Source organism: Tamandua tetradactyla, chromosome 24 (genome assembly GCF_023851605.1).
Source record: "Tamandua tetradactyla isolate mTamTet1 chromosome 24, mTamTet1.pri, whole genome shotgun sequence".
NCBI classification, from domain to species: domain Eukaryota; kingdom Metazoa; phylum Chordata; class Mammalia; order Pilosa; family Myrmecophagidae; genus Tamandua; species Tamandua tetradactyla.
In genome coordinates this window covers 37,623,187-37,644,727 of record NC_135350.1, presented here as the reverse complement: position 1 = coordinate 37,644,727, position 21,541 = coordinate 37,623,187, and the positions used below count along the sequence as shown (strand labels likewise).

The 21,541-nt window shown below is 36.6% G+C and overlaps 1 protein-coding gene across 6 annotated transcripts in view; it reads right to left on the bottom strand.

Annotated features, from left to right (window-relative positions):
* The window catches only part of FAM13A (family with sequence similarity 13 member A), a 344,433-nt gene that overhangs the window by 262,499 nt on the left and 60,393 nt on the right, over positions 1 to 21,541 (bottom strand). For all 6 annotated transcript variants that reach the window (XM_077142873.1, XM_077142872.1, XM_077142870.1 and 3 more), the window contains one exon: positions 15,529 to 15,738. In XM_077142873.1, coding sequence (XP_076998988.1) covers positions 15,529 to 15,738 — 210 coding nt within the window. The remainder of the gene's footprint in view (positions 1 to 15,528; positions 15,739 to 21,541) is intronic.

Below are 21,541 nucleotides of genomic sequence, written 5' to 3'. Positions count from 1 at the left end.
TTTTGATATCCTATGGGTTAAATCATCATGACCAGAGTTATTTAGGCCTTTTTTGTATGTGCCCTTTCTCCCTTAAGAACCTCAAATCTTTAGGGACTCAGTGTAAAAGGCTGGTTATTTCCCTAGGCTGAATAAAGCAGGTGTTCAAAACACAGCTTAACAGTGTTAGGGCAGATCTTTAGGTACACTAATCATTTGGCATCCATTCAAATTGATACTCTTTAAACAAAATTTCAATATTTATTTTATGTGGGTTGGTTTTCTATTAACACAGACTGAATAACTCTTTATTTTATGACTCGTGTATTGGCTGGTTTTCTTTTCTCCTCTTCTAGCTCAAATTCAAATCAGAGGCCCCTCACATAAAAGCATTAGTGAAAAAATGCAGAATTTACTGAGGATTTCACCCAGTTCACAACATTCTACTCAAAAAATCCCCAACACATATTCTCTTCTTGGTCTTGGAGCTTCTGGATCTTCTCTTCTTTTCGTCTTCAAGCCTATAATCTTTCTATCGTAAAATTCTATTGTCTTTACTACCATGATGGTTAAAAACAAAAAGTCAGATAATACAGTTGTCTGGAAATGATGTGGAGAAACTGAAACCTTCATTCATTGCTTGTGGTAAGGTACAATAATGCAGCTCCTTAGGAAAACAGTTTTTCAAGATGTCAAAGTTATCACATGGGCTAGCGATTCCATTCCTAGATATACACTCAAGAGAAATGAAAACTGATGTCTATGCAAAAACTTGTTTATAAATATTCATAACAGCATTATTCATTATAGCCAAAAGAAAAAAACAACCCTAATGTCTATAAACTGAAGAATGGTTAAACAAAATGTGGTATATCTTTACAGTGGAGTATTATTCAGCAAATAATCAACAAAAATCGGTACATGCTACAATATGGCTGAACCTTGCAAACAGTATGCTAAGTAGAAGAAGTCAGTCACAAAAGATACTGTATGATTCCATTTATATTAAATGTACAGAATAGTAATATGTTCAAAATGTCTCCACAGAGAGGGAAAGGAGGGAAGTAGGTCTAGGAGAAGGGTGGTATGGGAGTAACTGCTAATGAGCATGGGTTTCTTTCTAGGGTGATGAAAATGTTCTAAAATTAGATAGTACTCAAGGAGGGACAACTCTATGAATACAGGAAAAAATCACTGACTTGTACGCTTTAAAGGGGTAAATTTTATGGTGTCTAAATTATATTTCAATAAACGATGGTATTAGCTTTAAAATCAACAACAGAAAAAAGAAAGTCAGAGGGGATTTCAGTTAAAGACAGCAGAATAATCACATCAATTTATCTACTTTTCCTCCTAAAAACCCACTAAAATGACAAAATTTTTTTAAAGGAATATGTCCTCAAAGATAAACAATGCAGCTGAAAAACAGCAGTAAATGAAAGATTTTTAATGAATTTACATAGCACACACACACACACACACAAGACCAGTTATTCTCTTATAGAACAAGCTTACTATTTAATACTCTCTCACAGTGTCAAAGGCCATTATTGGAAAATAAAGATTTATACAGGTTCTCAGCAAACAAAAGATCATTTAGTTATCAGGATCTATAAACCTGGGGATGACAAGGAATTATAAACACAAATAAGGTTTTTCCCATCACATGAATCTGGATGGAAGGAGAAGCAATCAAAATGTTGCCATATGGAGCTGCATGTAAGGAGACGTGGGCTTCCTGATACCACATTTCCAATTTATTCCGGTGGAGACTGCATACCTCTGGTACCTTGGGCAGATATGCAGATGGCCACGCCTTAATTCTGCTTTGGGTTTGTATCTTTACCTAAAAAAATGAATAGTTTATATATTTGGCATTGCTTATAGAAAGCCTAAACGGCACATACTAAAAATGCAAATGAGCTAAAACTTGGAAATTTTGATAGTTAAGTCCATGTGTTAACTTGGCCAGGTGATGGTGCCCAGTTGTTTGGTCAAGCAAACACTGGCTTCATTGTTACTATGATGATATTTTGTGGACTTAAATCATCAATAAATTGACTGCATATATAAGTGATTATATTTACAATCAACTGAGGAATTAGCAATTGCAGTGATTAAAATAGCCCAATTATTAGGGTGATTTTTTTAAGAAAAACACTTGCTATCTAAATTATCAAAGGGCACTAATGTTCATAAGCTAAAATTCACAGGCACTTAACTCACATTTTGTTTGCACAGCTGCTATGATAAAATTGTATCCCATTTAAAAACAAGGATGGGGAAAAAAGAGAGGAGAATTTCCACTTAGGAACGAAAATGGAGGGCGGACAGCAGTTGCTCAGTGGCACAGTTCTTGCTTGCCATGCTGGAGACCCGGGTTCAATTCCCAGTGCCTGCCTATGTAAGAAAAAGCAAAAGAAAAGAACGAATATGGATCATGTGAGTTTATCTAATCTTGTCACCAAGACACCCACTGAAATGACAGTAAAATAATTTTTTACAAGTTTAAGGATTCAATGATTAAAGGAACAGTAGAGAAGACAGAAGGTGAGATTTCAAAGACTTCAGAAGCGAATGCATGTGACTGAAAGCAAAGTCTGAAAATAGGTGGTTGAACTCCTGGAAGCCCTCTACTACCCCATGTATCAAGGCAAGTACGCTCTCAAGGCAGGGGCACTGAGGCTTAGTTTCTTGTTAATAACAAAGGATTCTTGAACATCTGGAATAGGTAAGGACTAGAGTGAAGAACACAGTTGAAAGTGTGAGTTTTAGTAAAGTCTATTCAAAAATAGTAGGCACATGAGCATACTTCCTATCACCCTGCCACCCCTACTTCTGAGGAAATGAATCACTGAAGAGAAAAACTATGTTCACATATGGACATTGTGAGTTCTTTTTCCATTGACTAATCCTCTTAAAGTACAGAGCAGGCAAGCCCCATCATCATACACAAAACGATGTTCTTGAATAAAAATAGCCAAAAATCATCATATAGTTGAATCAAGTAAGACAAAAAGAAAGAAAAAACAAACAAAATAGAATACAGGGAAGAGGAAAAAGTTTTGTTTTTTTTTTTAACCCCCTTGTTAGTATACCCAAAGAGATGAGCAAGAATAGAGTACTATAAAACAAGAAGAGACTTCCGGGTCAAGATGGCGGCTTAACAACGTGCGCATTTTAGTCCGTCCTCCAGAACAACTACTAAATAACCAGAAACAGTACAGAACAGCTCCTGGGGCCACGTCAGTGACCAGACACACAGTGTACCCCAGTCTGGACCAGCTGGACCAGCTGCGAGCACCCCCCAGAACCGTGAGTTCCCAAAGCTGCGGCGGCCAGTGCCATTCCCCCACAGGCCGCTTCCCAGAGGGGAAAGGAGAGGACTTTACCAGCAGCAGGGACTGGGTACAATCAAATGCCAATTGTGGAATTAATTAACAAATTCTGACTAATAAAAATAGGCCCCCAGCTTAGGTGAACCTGATCAAAGCAGAGGTTGCTCATTTTTGCCCCGGCGCCAAGGGGGCAGGACTGACAGAAAAAGGGGGGAAAAAAAAGAAGGAAACAGAGGTTTTTGTGGCTGTGTATCTACAAAGGCTAGACTGGCTCTGGATACAGCGGCAGGACTTTTCAGGCTGCAACTACCCCAGGCATAGGCAGAAGTGAGCTCTTTTGGGGGCTTGTCTGGAGCCTGTGCCTTCCCCAGAGGAGGGGTGAAGCCCAACTCAGGTGGAATCCCTCCAACAAGGAATTCAGACACCAGGGCTTGGTAATTTGAAGCCATTAAAACCAGACTACAACCTCTCCTCTGTCTCCACTATGCCCCCAGCAGGGAGAATCTGCCAAAGTTAAAGGTACCGCATCATCTTATGCTGGTGGGACCTGCAGTCAGACAAGCGCCACACACAGGGCAGGATAAGAAAAACAGAGTCCAGAGACTTCACAGGAAAGTCTTTCAACCTGCTGTCTCTAGTGTCTCACCCTCAGGGAAAACCGACACAGGTGACTCTTTCCTCCTGATAGGAGGCCAGTTTGGTCTGGGAAAATCTGGCTGGGGTCTATAATACCTAAATAGACCCTCCTAAGTGTGTCTGTGTATTGGGGGAGGGGGCGGGGAGGCACCACACAAGCAGGGCAAGAAACAAGAAAACAAGAACTGAAAAATTCTTCTCTGTTAAACAAAACTTAAGCTAAAGTTTGAACGGAATGTCAAAAAACAGATAGACAACAAATTCATCCAGCAAGAAAACCCTAGATAAAAGAAGTGAAAACAATCTCCAGAATAAACTAATTAAGGTAATTAAATGCCTAGACACCAGCAAAAAATAACAAACCACACTAGGAAAACTGAAGATATGGCCCAGTCAAAGGAACAAACCAACAATTCAAATGACATACAGGAGCTGAAACAATTAATTCAGAATACACGAACAGACATGGAAAACCTCATCAAAAACCAAATCAATGAATTGAGGGAGGATATAAAGAAGGCAAGGAAAGAACAAAAAGAAGAAACTGAAAGTCTGAAAAAACAAATCACAGAACTTATGGAAATGAAAGACACAGTAGAAGAGATGAAAAAAACAATGGAAACCTACAATGGTAGATTTCGAGAGACAGAACATAGGATTTCTAAACTGGAGGATGGAACATATGAAATCCGACAAGAAACAGAAACTATGGGGAAAAAATGGAAAAATATGAGCAGGGACTCAGGGAATTGAAAGACAATATGAAGCACATGAATATACGTGTTGTGGGTGTCCCAGAAGGAGAAGAGAAGGGAAAAGGAGGAGAAAAACTAATGGAGGAAATTATCACTGAAAATTTCCCAACTCTTATGAAAGACTTAAAATTACAGATCCAAGAAGTGCAACGTACCCCAAAGAGAATAGATCCAAATAGACATACTCCAAGACATTTAATAATCAGAATGTCAGAGGTCAAAGAGAAAGAGAGGATCTTGAAAGCAGCAAGAGAAAAGCAATCCATCACATATAAGGGAAGCCCAATAAGACTATGTGCAGGTCTCTCAGCAGAAACCATGGAGGTGAGAAGACAGTGGGATGATAAATTTCAATTATTAAAAGAGAAAAACTGCCAACCAAGAATTCTATATCCAGCAAAACTGTCCTTCAAAAATGAGGGAGAAATTAAAACATTTTCAGTCAAAAAATCACCGAGAGAATTTGTGACCAAGAGACCAGCTCTGCAAGAAATACTAAAGGGAACACTAGAGACAGATACGAAGACAGAAGAGAGAAGTGTGGAGAAGAGTGTAGAAAGGAAGACTATGAGTAAAGGTAAAAAGAAGGAAAATTAGATATGACATATAAAATCCAGAAGGCAAAATAGTAGAAGAAAGGACTACCCATGCAGTAATAACACTGAATGTTAATGGATTAAACTCTCCAATCAAAAGACATAGTCTGGCAGAATGGATTAAAAAACAGGACCCATCTATATGCTGTCTCTACTCAAAGGACACGAGGCCAAGGACACAAATGGACATTTACACACCAATGTTTATAGCAGCATTATTAACAATTACCAAGAGATGGAAACAGCCAAAATGTCCATCAACAGACAGTTGACTAAACAATCTGTGACATTTACATAAGATGGAATATTATGCAGCTGTAAGACAGAATAAAGTTATGAAGTATGTAACAACATGAATGGACCTAAAGGACATTATGCTGAATGTGATTAGCCAGAAACAAAAGGACAAATACTGTATGGTCTCACTGATATGAACTGACATTAGTGAATAAACTTGGAATATTTCCTTGGTAACAGAGACCATTAGGAGATAGAAATAGGGTGAGATATTGGGTAATTGGAGCTGAAGGGATACAGATTGTGCAACAGGACTGAATATAAAAACTCAGAAATGGACAGCACAATACTACCCAACTGTAATGTAATTATGTTAAAACACTGAATGAAGCTGCATGTGAGAATGATAGAGGAAGGAGGGCTGAGGACATAAATGAAATCAGAAAGAAAGATAGATAGTAAAGATAGAGATGGTATAATCTAGGAATGCCTAGAGTATATAATAATAGTGAAATGTACAATGTACAAATTTTAAAAATGTTTTTGCATGAGGAAGAACAAAGGAATGTCATTATTGCAGGGTGCTGAAAATAGATGATAATTAATACTCTAAAATGTCACCTTATGTGTGAGACTAAAGCAAGAAATGTTTATTTGTTACAAAATTTAGATTTTGACTAGAGCATTTCCTAATATAACTCATGTTGATAGTTTGATTGAATGTCATAAGTACTTGGAATCTCAGGTAGCACATGAGATTTTGTTGGTTTGTCCAGAGTGATGCCCCGATGAATCCCAGAGTGATCTGATCAGTGACTGGAAAAGTATTTGCAAGCCCCCTTCGGGGAATGGTGAGAGTGGGGAGAAATTCAACTTCCCCAAGTTGAATTCTTGATATTCTCACAAGCAGTGTGGACAACCAAAGCTATAGACTGAGCCCCCAGTCTTGGGGTTTGTTCATAAGAAACCTAACCCCACAAAGGATAGGTCAAGTCTACTTAAAATTTAGGCCTAAGAGTCACCCCCAAGAGAGCCTCTCTTGTTGCTCAGATGTGGCCTCTCTCTCCAGCCAACATGACGAGCAGTCTCACTACCCTCCCCCTCTCTGCATGGGACATGACTCTCAGGGGTGTAGACCTTCCTGGCAACGTGGGACAGAGATCCTGGAATGAGCTGAGACTCAGCATCAAGGAACTGAGAAAAACCCTAGAATGAGCTGAGACTTAGCATCAAGGGATTGAGAGTGAAATGAGACTAAGTGTCAATGGCTGAGGGATTCCAAACAGAGTCAACAGGTTATCCTGGAGGTTATTCTATGCATTAAGTAGATATCACCTTGTTGTCAGGATGTAGCGGAGAGGCTGGAGGGAACTGCCTGAAAATGTGGAGCTGTATTCCAGTAGCCATGTTTATTGATGATGATTGAACAATGATATAGCTTTCACAATGAGACTCTGTGAATGTGAAAACCTTGTGTCTGATGCTCCTTTTAGCTACTATATCAACAGGAGAGTAGAACATATGGAATAAAAATAAATAATAGGGGGAACAAATGTTAAAATAAATTTAGTTTGAAATGCTAGTGGTAAATGAAAGCGAGGGGTAAGGGGTATGGTATGTATAATCTTTTTATTTCTCTGTTAGATCATTTTATTTCTTTTTCTGTTGTCTTTTTATTTCTTTTTCTAAATTGATGCAAATGTTCTAAGAAATGATGAATATGCAACTATGTGATGATATTAAGAATTACTGATTGTATATGTAGAATGGAATGTTATCTTAATGTTTTGTTTGTTAATTTTTTTAAGTAATAAAAAAAGTTAAAAAAGTTAAAAAAAACAAGAAGGGAGTTACTTAAAAAAAGAATAGAGAACAAGACTATTTTGGTTATTAAAAAATATAAAAGCTAAAATGTAAAATACAATCAAGATTAGAAAATAATGTTGTAGAAAACGTCACAGAAAACAGAATGAAAAGAGAGTGCTAAGATAGTCAAAGGAATGACACAGGAGAAGTACAGGAAAATGTCCCAGACAAAAGACACTATTTTCCAACCTGAAGATGTTCATTCGGTGGACAACACAGTGGACTAACAAGACTCATCTTGTGGTAGATTGAATTGTGTACCCCAGGAAAACATATTCTCAATCTCAATCCATTCCTGTTAGCAGCCAGCACCAGAATGCCAGTCTTCAAGGAGAAAACATCACCTTGCTGACATTTCAATTTTGGAGATACTTATAGTAACAGATGGGAAATTAAGACAGAAATGTAGGGATACTATTATGACATTTCAGAGACTTAGAAATGAAAAGAGAATCCTAAAAATCCTCCAGAGAAAAAGAAGAGGTTACTCACCAAGGAAGAATCAGGATAGCAATTGAGTCTTAAAAGCATCATAGGATACTGCTGACAGTGGAGCAATACCTGCTAAATTCTCAGGGATAATTTTCCAATAAACTTCTATAGCCGGTCAAACTATCAACCAAATCTTAAGGTAAATAAATATTTTCAGACAGGAAATGAGTAATAAAATAATCCCCCCCACCCTGCCATAAATGCCTTATTCAAAAGCTACTCTAGAGGATGTGCTTCCAAAAAATAAGGGAATAGTGCAGGAAGGAAGAAGACAACAGAGAAAATAGCAGGTCTAAGAAAGCAGGCTGGTGAGGAAAAGCTCAGGTGACAGCTGCAACCAAAACAAGTCAGAACAGAAAAAAACGGGCCTCAAGATGACTCTCCCTAAAACCAAAAATTTGATAATTGTGAAAAAAATTATTAATGGTGGAGCTGTTGGAGTACTTTGGAAAAACTGCAGATAGGCTTATAGAATTTGTGCAAATGAAAAAACAAGAGAAATATTAAGGAAAATAACAACATCCATGACCCCTCCCTGCACACTTTCATACTCATAACAAGTCAAACATTAATTTAACAAAAATTGTTAATATATAACAATATTGCAAGGAATTATTTGGAGGAAGGAATAAAATAACAGAGCTAATTCCATATAAGCAGAAGCAATGAAATAATGCCTGAAACATTATATTATTAAATGGAAGTAGATGCCAAAATCAACAGTTTAAAAAAACTGATTTCCTCTGGGAAAGAGCTGACAGCCATCGAAGGGCATGGTAGATTCTGCTGGTTTTCTTTACACATCTTACTATTTTATTTTTTAAAAAACTATATTCGGGTATTTGTTTGATAAAAGGAAAACATGTCCAAGGCAAAGAAGATGATGAATTTTACTAAGAATAATAAAATAAATTGGGAATATGCCACTTCAGTATCTGATTTAATAATTATACTGAAAGGCCACCAAGTCCAATTATACCTAAACCTTATACATGCACTATGCCCCTATTCCAGTCACGACCTGTGTTTTCCCAACTCCTCTGTCCATGAAATCCCCTGTCCCCCAAACACCATCACCTGTGAAAATTCTACCAATCCTCAAAAGTCCAGCTCAAATACAGCCTTTCTTTTCCATAAACCTTTCTTATCATTTAACTGAGTAAGCTTTCTCTCTTCTGTCAATCCTACTTCATTCTGTGTATCCTGGCTCTCTGTGTACATATTTGGTTTCCCTAACAAAACTGTGAGATCATTTTTGGCAGAAGTGTCCTAATTTTTCTATACGAGTAGTAAAGAACCAAATCTAATGCCTTCACCTTAATTTAACAATTGAAAAGCAATTTATCAATCACCAAATTAATACATAAAAAAGTCCTGTGCTCTACATAACATAAGCAATAAATATTTATAGGTTTAAACTTTCATTAAAATTATACAGAAAAAAAAAGAAAGAAAAAATTGATAATTGACAGCCAATCTGAAAATCTTCCCAAAAGAAATTGTGGGAAATTTGGTCTATCTTGTGTTATTTAAGCACTCAAACAACAACTGAAATTCAAGTGGAACTGTACTTTAATTTGGGCAAGAATTTTGAATCTTCATCTTAACTCCAAATTTTGCTTTTTCTTCTTCCTTCCTAATCATTAGACAGCTAAGCACACTTTTTCTTCGGTAACTTTTTAGAGACAGGGAAGTGAGAGTAGAGGAAAGGTAAAGAGACATTTTAAGGTTGAAAGCAAAGAAGTTGAAGGAACTCCCACTAAATGGCCTATGTTGTTTTTACTAAGAAAACAAGGGGCAGGAATGAGGGGTAAGGTTGATTTGGGAGATGGGCATGGGGAATACTAGAGATGATGATTTAATTGGTCTGGTGTGTTTCTTGATCTTTGGGTTTTTTGAAACCTTTCCAGGTGATTCTAATGGGCTGCCAAAGTTGAGAAGCATTTGTTTAAGATTAAGTATTTATTATATTACAGGCATTGTTCTCTGTACTTTACATGGATAAACTATTTAATATCCACAATAATCTCAAGGAAGTGGGCACTCCTATTAACTCCATTTAACAGTGAGGGAATATAAGTGTGAGGATTTAAGAATGTCTGCAAACCCTGAACTCTTTTAAAGAGATGGAGCCTAATTCATCTCTCCTTGAATGGGAGCCAGATTAATGACTCATTCCTAATGAACAGAATGTGGTAGATGTGTTGCTATTTGACTTCTGGGACTAGGTTCATAAAAAGGATAGCCTTCATCTCTCTCGGATCATTCACTCTACTAACACTCATGCAGCCATCTGGAGAGCCTCAAACAAAAAGATCTGAGGTCTTTTGCTAAAAGCCAGTACCAACTTTCTGGCCATGTGAGTGAACCACCTTGGAAGTAGATTTTCCAGCCATCAGATGACTGTAGCCCTGGCCAACATCTTGCCTGCTACCTCTTCTGGAGCCCTGAACCAGAACTATGCAGCTAAATCACACCTGAATATCTGCCCCACAGAAACTGTGAGATAATACCACTAAATTTGGGGTAATTGTTTTATACCAATAGATAACCAATACACTAAAAAATAAAAAGGTTTGGGAACTTGCCCAGGCTGATGCAGTTAGCAAATGGCAAATTGACATTTGAAACTAGCCAGGATGGACCAGAACACATGCTCAAAGCCACATCATTTTTTTCTTTGAAATGAAGATTATACTGCCTATATCTTATTAGAGCTGATATTGAGGTTAAAAAAAGATTATCTAAGTTTTATGCCTAGAAGGTAGTCACTAAATAGCAATTATTACCAACAAAAGGAAAAAATTCCCAAAAAGAATCAATGATAAAACACAATCTGTAGAAATAACACCCAAATACCATTTTTATCATTTAAACGTACTCCTTTTTCCTAGCTGTGCTAGTCATAAATGACACCTAAGACAAAACACATCAATAATAATCTGTAATAATAATTTTTATCCCAGAGATCACATGTTGGATTATATATATCCAATTTCTTAAATTCATATACACATCCATATCAAATTGTGACAAATTAGAAAAAGCAAAGTATAATGAAAAAAGCTTGGGCTTTGGAGTCAGGCATATCACAGCTTTGAGCATTCTAGCTGCTTGCCCTTTTTGAGTTTCCTTTCCTTATCTATGAAATAGTTATAGGAACAGCTGGAATGGAGTTTAGAAAATACGCGTATGTAACAAATAATGTAGAAAAAATCTTGGCACAGAATAGGCATTTCAATTGTGATGAAGAGTATATAAAATTAGCTTAATGTCATTTATTTACCTCTATATTATTGTCCAAACATAAATGATGCACAAAATATCTATAAACATTGACGATCTATATATGAAATTCACATTTTAATCCCTAATCACTCTGATAAACACTGACCCTCATTTTCATTCATCTATTTAAAATGAGCTCTTCCTCATGGCCCCATAATAATCTTTATCTTCTGACTTCCAATATTTTTATTAATGGTATCTAATTGCCAAGATGCCACCTCAGGAAAACTTCATGGCTGGATCTCTGAGATGGATGATTAATAAAGCCCCCACAAGGAGACCATCAGATCCTATCAAGTTCAAAAGCATCTGAGCCTTTGTGCTATGTTCCACATTCACCTGGAGGTACAGAACCAGTCTACCACAGAAGTCTCCTAAAAGGCTGAAGAATGTGCCTCTTCCTTTCAAAACAAAGATCAAGTCTCACAGATGTAAAGGTCTCACTTTAGGTACAGATTGAAAATAAAAGATTTGAATTACTAAAGATAAAAGAATGTTAGCTGACTCAGGCCTTGTGCTCAGAAAGCACAAGGTTTGCAGGGAGCTCTCCCTGGTGCTATTAAAAGCTTGCCTCAAAACTTTCTGGATTAGTATGCATCACTACAGTCTGACTAAGTGTGCTGACTGCTGCCACATCCTCCCTGATTCTGTGGGCCTCACCAAGGATATGGCCAGGGGTCAGCCACCATCCCACCGCTCCCCACGCCACTGTTTCCTGAGTCAGCTAAATTCAGAAAGCGTTATCTTTGACTCATTACTTACTCTCACTTTGCAATCATTAGCCAACACTTCAGTTCATGTTTTCTTTCTAATGTTTCTGATAACCTTCCTTTAAAATTCCATTGCCAATTATTTATCAGATTCAGGTCCTTAGGACCATGATCTAGATTTCTGCCAAAGGCTTCTAAATGTTTCTGTGCCCAGCGCCTTCCCATCCAACCATTTTATCAGCGCTGCCTAAAATATTACTTCCATCAAGTGATCTTTTCCTCACAAATTTACTGTTTATAGATAAATCTTAATTCCTTAGACTAACACTCTATACCATCTGGTCTCAATCCACCTTTCCAATTACATCTTTTTTATAATCTCCCATATGGATTCTACAATTCAGAAGAACTGGAGTGCTCGCCATCTCCTGAACGGAACAAAAGAGAATCAGAAGAGATGTATGAGTTCATATATCCAGAAGCAGTCAATTCTGTTACAACTTTCTCAGCAGGTGAACACTGGCTTTTGCTTAGATGCTTCCATCACTGAAGATCCAAAAGTACCCCATTCCCTTTCCTGGACAGCTCAGTCAAGTCATTCTGCCTTCCACTGACACTGTTTTGCTCATGCTTTTTCCTGTCTTAGAATATTTCCCTCTCTATCTAGATCAATCTTGAGTACTCCAATCTTACTTTTTCCACAGTGTTCTCTAACCACTATAGTGCAGATTGATTTCCTGCTCTCCCTATTATCACTGACTGGTGCTTCTATTGTTCATTTAAAATACAGTTTGATGTTTACAACATATATGATACCTCTCCAATTAAAACACCTCTGAGTCAGGATGTTTAATCTTTTATATATTTTTTATCATCCAGCGTCTACACAGAAAGTACTCAGTAAATATTGATAGACTGATCAATCCAAAGTCATCAAATACCAATGAAAATATTCAATTATAAAATAGAAATATTTATATTTACCTTACAGAATAATTTTCAATAAGGAGCATTTTTAATAACTCTAAATTAATTCTACCCTGCAATCTTTTTATTACTTGCAATTCATATCCATTTCCAAAACACATCTGAGATTATTAAAATAAAAAATATATATACTACAGGCCTACCAATATAAGCATAAAAGATAAAAAACTATGAAAGATATCCAAACAGAGATAATTATACCAGAAACCTCAATTAAGGAAAAGAATTGTTGCAATCAGATATAAGCATAACAACAATAGGAAAGGATGATTGATGAAGATCCTTTAGAGTTTTGTTCTTGAATATGAATTGTCTACACCAGGGCACAGACAAAAGCAAAAGGGGTTGTGACAGATTCAATATAAGTGTCTTTAATACATACCTGGTGTGCAAATATTGGTTTGCTAAATGAAAAAAATAATAATCTCAGTGCTTTAGACACCAGACAAGACTCTATTTTCAATTACTACATATTCTGTTTAAGCATATAGTATTTAAATCTTTAACTAGCTTTCGTAGCAATTATTTAAAAACTGTTTTCAAAAATTTATCTGAAAACTTCACATCTCTATGACATGAATAAAATACTCCTTGTAGAAATGAGTTTAAGTCTTCATATAAAAGTAGTGGTTACGGGCGGGCCGCGGTGGCTCAGCGGGCAAAGTGCTTGCCTGCTATGCCGGAGGACCTCGGTTCGATTCCCGGCCCCAGCCCATGTAACAAAAACGGAGAAACAGAATACAATAAAACAAGAAAATGTTTAAAGATGTTTCCCTTTCTTCCTTCCTTCCTTCCTTCTCTCTGTCTTTCCTTTAAAAAAAAAAAAAAAAAAAAAAAAAAAGTAGTGGTTACCTCCTTGAAAGGCTTATACCTGTAAACTTAAAGTTCAATTCCCAATGCACCTCTGCCAATTGTCACTTGCCAGTATAGACAGCTTAAAAGCACTGTATACAATCAGAAGAGACAAATGGCTCTGCAACTTTTGCTTTCATATTTATCACTATTTTCTACAGAATACAACATATTAATAGTTCTGTTTACATGATTGTACATATTATTTTCAAAAAATGATTTGAAGTGACCAGATAAGGTCACAATAAAAACAAACGGATAAGACTTCATTTTTCCTATTGTATCATTTTTGGGCTGAAACCTCAAAGCTAGAATAAAGGTTATGACAGGCTTATCCATTTGAAGGAGAAGCACCAGATCAGTTACATAGAGCTTGCTAAGGTAAGACTCCAAAACACAAGTCTGACAAACCTTAAGCATTATCTACCTCTAGGAAATTTAGGCAGAAATCTGAAACTTAAAACTTGAAGTCAAAGATTAAATTGTGCGGATTTCTTTATAGAGAACTGTTGTATAGAGTATAATGCTTTCTCTATCTTTCTCAAGCCAAGTAAGGGGGGTGGGGCGGCACCAGAAAACTGAGAGAGCTTGAGATGTGTCCTCTGGAGCCCAAGGGACATATGAACTGGGATTTGACTCACATCTCAAAGTCTAACTCAGCAGCTGGCTGGGGGTGCAGGACAAAAAGGCAAGGCTTTGCTTTGGGACTGAGATCTAGTTCCAGAATATGGTCAAGATGTGCATGTGTTTCCTGAGGGCCAGATGGAAACTCCGAAGAAGGAAGCAAGATGTAGGTCCTCTCCCAAGAGGACTGCTTGGAGGTCACCTCTGGAAGCCAGGAGCTTCAGAGAAGCAACAGGGGCCAGGTGAGGGGGCTCTCCTGGCATTAGGGTTCTACAGATAGAGATGTGCCTGTCTAGTGGAGCTTGGCTGGACAGGTAGGGTAGTTTCCACGCACAACTTCACTGGTCACTTCTTCCTAACATTTGAAAATGTCTTTCATAGGGTGAAAATACTTCTGGAGTCGTTCTACTTGTCCTATCTGGCCTTCTCAGCTATCTCTTTCTTTTGTATACTACATGTGCATACTTATATCACTGCTTTAAAAGAATGAGCTTTAAATAAGATCCTTTTAAGTCTGGCAACTAATAAGTGTCTTATAAGTATGGACACATTTTCCCCTTTTCACTCTAACTCAGCAAAAGTAAGGAAAGAAATGGTATTTCAAGGGTAAATCATTTTTCTTATTTTATAAATTAGGAGGAAAAACTAAAAAATCATTATTCCTATAGTTGTTATATTTATAATGGAATTTCTTCCTTTAAAGTCACTTCATATTACAATCAAAAATCAATTTTACCTCATAAAATGAACACAATTATTTTAGCACTCAATCTTGCTTATGAGAAAAGGAAGTATACCAGAGAGCTTTCAGTCTTAGAAGTCACTGACTAAATTCAATTCAAATATTATTTTTCTACATAGAATGCGTGTCTCATATCCTCAGTTTTTTTATGAAAGTTACTAGTCAGAAAGGAATTCTTTGGCCCAAAAGCCTCTGGGCTTTCAAATACTATGCTATTGAAGGATTCATATGCCAGTGGTCCTAAAAATTCCATTTAATAATGGTATCTACTAATCAGTGGAGTATCATTTTAGTGTAGAAGATGAGGGTATGGAGTAAAATAGCTATGTGGTGGTTATGGAAATACCACAAATATTTAAAAGCAAGATTTTGTTTATACAGAAAAGTAAAATTGCTTTTACTCCTATAAGGAGTTACTCTACTAACCTTGAAATAGCTCAATGAACCGAGGATATAATGCTGAGGTGATCACACTCTCGGGCAGCTCTCTCAGGAAGAGCTTCAGCAGACTGGCTGCTGAGCAGATGTCACCCTCTTTCCCAAGCTCCACATGCAATCCATTCTCGTACTTCAGTCGAAGTTGTTCAACCACCTTCACGTTACCATTTACCCGAAAAAGGCCTTCCTGGGAAAGACCTGGAACAACAGAATAGACATATAAAAAAATAAACACAGCTCTTTTGTAAACAGAAACGAAATCTAAAGAATAAACGTAGCAACAATAAATAACTCTCAACACAGGATTCTTTGAATACTGTAACTATTAAGCATTGGAAGGTTTTCATATTTTATAAAAAACATTTTCTTAGGGTAATAAATTTGTACAGCTACTACATATCAACTAAAATAATTACTTGCATGGGACCGTTTTAAAGCTGACCTCTACAAATAAGGTCAGGGCATATATAAGCATAGAAATATATAATATACAAAGAAATTTCATCAAGATAATACTATATAGTACATAACAGAAAGTTACCCTGGATACCAGTTAGCAGCTTGTTACTTGTGAATTATTTTAAAAATGATATATATGTGCCAGAGACCCGGGTTCGATTCCTGGGCCTGCCCATGCAAAAAAAAAAAAAAAAGGAAAAATGATATATATGTAAGGAAATTCTGAACTGTATGTGATTACTTCTGCATTAATTTAAGTAATAAGCAGTATTCTTTAGTAGTCACTAAACTAAAAATATAACACTCTATGAGAATATAAAGTGGTACAAGGCAAGATCTTTACCTTCAATCAATTTATGAAGGAGAACAGAGTGGGCTGAGGTTAGCAGAGGTGGTTTCATGGAGGAAGTAAACCTTACGCTTTGGGTAAAGCATATAGGCAAGATGGATGGTCTGAGGTCTGCTTACTGTAAATTTAATAAAGTTTAAATTTCATGACCCATCTTTTACTTGGGCCTTTTCTAAGGCTCTGCCCCTAATTCGGTATTCTCAATTTTGTATTATTTTTCTCAAATAGAGCCCCAAAACCCTGATTAAGCTTCAGGACTCATAAAACCTTAATCTATCCCTAACAAAGAGAAACAAAAATATAAATTCAGAAGTAGAGATAAGATTACATAATGAAAAACCAGAAGATGAAAAATGTGGTGTGTTTAGGTCAAAGAGCAATAGGGTAATAAAACTGAAGAAATACAGAGGACCACGAATGTCGAATTAAAGACAGAAGATTTAGCATTGGAACATTAAGTGAGGGAAAAGAACCAATCAATATAATCAGGGTTTAAGGAAGATTATCTTAGCTAAGATGTAGAGACTAAGAGGGCAAAAAACTTCCTTGGGGAGATGATATTTTATGGTAAAGCATAAGTAAGATTGAGATTTATGGTGAAAAAAAGAGTATAACGATAATTTGTTCACTTAGTCAAAAGAGAAGTGAGGAAGAGGATGGATCGAAAAGTAACTTTAAGGTTTGAAAACTGGGAATCCAGGAAAAAAACTTTGCATAAGATAAGGTGAAGGTGAAGTCAGGAGGGGTAGCTGGTTTAAGGAAGAAGATAAAGATTTCCAGCTTAGCATGTCGGGTTAAGAAGGCAGCACACCCATGTAAGCAAATGTCCCAGACCAGGAGAGGACTGCTGAAGGTATTAGAAACAATCTTTCTAGTTTATAAGACTACAGAAGAAAGAGTCAGTCAAGAACACAACTTGCCACTTTTCTTTTGAAAGCCTAATGGTGAATTTTAACAATGACAAAATAATGAAGTCTATGAGATTTTTGGAGGAGAGGTGTTCATTTATAGCCTTTGCTTCTTTCTCTACTTGCTTACTTTACTGCTCTTTTTAAAGAAAAAGAAGGAAGCTAATTTCCTTTTAATTTGTAATTTGATAAAATATTTTATGAAAGTTTAATTCAGCAAATACTTAATGAGGTCCTGGCACTATTGTAGGTACTAAAAAAAATCAATTGTGAGGGAAAAAAAATCAAACACTATCATTACTATTATAGAGTTTGCAGCTTGGTAAGCTGAGTTCTTTCATGTGTATGTATTTTTGGGCTTTGAAGAACATGAATGTTATAAGCTGATATGAAGTTTAGTTCAAATTATGACAAAAGCATTTATAAAACCAGGGATGTGAAAAATATTTAGCAACAAGTACGTCTAGGTCAGCATCCAATCAGAAGAGATACCAGTTAGCATGTGTGGTAAGGAGCTTCTAAAATGGCCCCAATGATCCCTACCTCCTGTACTCATGTCCTTGTGTAACAATCCCATCCTTCTGAGTGTGGCCTGGACCTAGAGACTTGCTTCTAACCAACAAAATACAGAAAAAGGGATGTGATATCACTTCTGAGATTAGATTATAGAAGACTGTGACATTTATCTTGCTTATACACATTTTCTAACTCTTCCTACTTGTTTGCTTTGATGAAGTAGATGTTATTTTGTGAGGTACCCTATGGAGAGGCCCGGGTCACAAGAAACTTAAGGACAGACCCTGGCTAACAGCCAGTGAGTAATTGAGGCTCTAAATTTAACAGTCCAGGAGAAACTGAGTCCTGCCAGAACCAAGCAAGTGAGCTTGGAAGTATTCTTTCCCCAGGTGAGTCCTGAACGGACTACAGCCTTAGCCTGTATGTTCTCAATTAACCTTGGAAGAGACTCTAAGATAGAGAACCCAACCAAGCTGAGTCCAGATTCCTGATCCACAGAAACTACTCTAAGATAATAATAAATATTGTTGTTTTAATACACTTTGTTTTGGGATAATCTGTTCTGCAGAGGTAGATATCAATATAATATGCCATTCATTTAAGTACCTGCAGAATTTCAGGTATTAATGGCAGACTTCAGCTAATTCACTTAAAGTCTTCAAGAATGGCTTCCTCTGCTCTACAGAGGGACTTGAAAAATCTATCCTAGCATCAAGAAGCTAGCACCTAATAATAGAGAATTCCATTCCTAATCAAGGCCCAAATCCAGAAAACTTTTAAATGCCCCACTGATCTGATTTCCCATGGAGTTTTTCTTGTTTGGCCTTAGGCTTCCTCTTCCAACAAGGTTTTTTTTTTTTCTCACGCCTTCCTTCAAATAAATATCCTTCCAGCCATTCCAAAATAACTACCCAGTTCTAAGAATTGGCTATGGTTTTCAGGGCTCCTGATCATAGTGGGCCATATTAGTGGAAAGATAATGTGTACATGGAAATTATTAAAATTAATGCTTCCCAACTATTTTTCTGACTCCATTCCATTTACTTGCATAATTTTCTTCTCTCAGGTTAGGAACATCTCCTATTTTGGAGAGAAGATGTGACTTTCAACCAGGGGAATTGTGCCCCTGTACACAGATACATTACACTCTGGGGAAAAGAATTTCTACAGTTTGAAAAATTCTCATATAAGCCTGTAATAATATATAACCAATACCCATATGAGGCTTCCCAGATTATAAAATCTCTAAGGCCTCTTCTTACTCTAAATTTTTAGGAATTTATGTTTATAATAGAAGTGTTCTCAGTGAAGTGGAGTTAGTCTCATACATTTCAGAGATTCTACTATATTTTATTTCAGGATATATGTGATAACCATCATGAAATAATGATTTATAAATGAAAGAACAATTATATGTTAAATAAAGTCTGTACCATTCACAGTGACTTTTCGTACAATTGAAATATTTATTTGAATATAGTATGAATACATTAACTGAAACTAAATATGCCAGAAATCAAAATTTGTCTAATAGCATGCTTTGGTCCAGAAAAGTAAAGTAGTACCACTATTGTAAGTGTTTTCTGACACCTGGTGGTAATTGGTGAATCCTACATGAGCTAAAACAACAACCCAGAGATATATCACACTCAAGTAAAGGAAGGAATCCATTAATAGAGTCAGCAATATTTGATATTTTAAAACTATATAAAGATGGTATGTCTCATCACTTACAATAATATTTTCCTCTTAAGGAAAAAAGATAGATATTCATGCACTTTTTTTTCAGGAAAAATTGGAAGTCTGTTTAAAGGCCTAGATGTAGGTAGGGATCTGAAACATTTCTGTTCCAAAACTACTTTATAATAATGAATTTTCCCTCATGTCAAATTGGTAAATGCATGAATTTATATTAAACAACCATAAAGTATGACCAAATATCCACCTATGGTTAAATTAAATAATTGATCACCCTTATATCCTCATACCTGGCAGAGTGACTCCTACATAGCAGGCACACAATAGTTGCTGATTTGAAAAACTATAAAATAATCAAATAAAAGTATTTATAGTATCTTGCTCTCAAACTTCTCAAACTTGCTCTCAAACATTTCAAACTCAGGCAAACTCTTTGGTTTATTAAAATGACAGTTTCAAATATAATAAGAGACTTCTGATCATTTATAATATAAGTAAATAAATATCCTTTAGAATATAGGTATCAGGTCCTACCTCCTCTTGTCTAGTAAAGATTTAGATTCAGTAGATCTGGGGCACTGCCGATATAAGTGCATTTGAAAAGATTCCACTTGTGATTTTATTTCCCATCCCCATATTGAATCATTGTAAATAGTAAAATGTTGGAAACAGCTCTATATCCATTAGCATATGGCTACTTAAAGAAATGATACACACATATACTGGAACAGTATGCAGAAGGAAAAATAATTAAAGATGAATAAAGCTATTTATGTAATATTGAGAAATCTACAAAATATACTAAGTGATTACATTAAATCTAATTTTTTGAACAGTATGCATGTGTGCTATGTTGGTGCTAAAAGGGAAAAAAACATAATACATATATGCTTAGCATCAAATATCTCTATAAGGATTTACCAGATATAGTATAGCATATATTATTTCTGGGGAAAGGAAATGAATGGTCAGGGACCAGATATTAGCAACACTTTTCCCTCTAAACCCTCCTGTATTTTGAACCACATAAGTGCTTTAGCTAATCTAAAAAACAACAAATAACTGCCACTTAGAAGGAGAAACACCTAGAGACGGCGACCCCTTCCAACACAAGTGTCATGGTCGCCAGCAAAGCACAACTCACACAGGCTCTGATGGAAAGATGTTTTACTCACAAAGACAAAAGGCAGAGCAAGGTCAGCTTTGCTAGTGGGCATCAGCTCCCCATAACCAGCAGGTCTCAATCCCTCAATCCCCGGCTGACACAGGAAAATGTTTTATATATAGCATCCCTTTCTTGTGTTTGTGTGCCCCTAGTGGAGGTATTCCACTCCCTCCCCACCCTTTGTCCCTGCAGATAATTATAAAACATGCCCATCAGAATCAGACTGCCTCCAGTGAATTATTTACATATGCTCAGGACAGCATGTGAGGGATGTACTTGTGCTGGTTTGAAATTGTTATGCACCCCAGAAAAACCATATTCTTTAATCCTGATTTAATACTGCAGGGTTGGATCTTTTTTTTTTTTTTTTTTTAGGGAGGGAACCTGAGGCAGAAGAAGATGCACCCTTTTTAGGATCATTTTGATTAAGTTGTTTCCATGGAGATGTGACCCACCCAACTGTGGATGGGACCTTTTGATTAGGTGATTTCCATGGAAATGTGGCTCTACTCATTCAAGGTGGGTCACTTACTGGAGTCCTTTAAGAGGGAACCATTTTGGAAAAAGCTTCAGAGTGGGCACAGGCAGGGATATTTGGAGATGAAGAAAAGAAAATGCCCCCAGGGAAGCTATTTGAAACAAGAAGCCAAAGACCCCAGCAGATGCTAGCCACATGCTTTCCCAGCCAACAAAGGTACGTCAGACCCACTGGCCTTTCTTGAGTCAAAGTACCTTTCCCTGGATGCCTTAGTTCAGACATTTTTATAGTCTTGGAACTATAAACTTGCAACTCAATAAATTTTTCTTTATAAAAGCCATTACGTTTCTGGTATATTTTATTCTGACAGCTTTAGCAAACCAAAACAATACCCCTTATCTACCTGAGGATTGCATTTTACCCTTCCA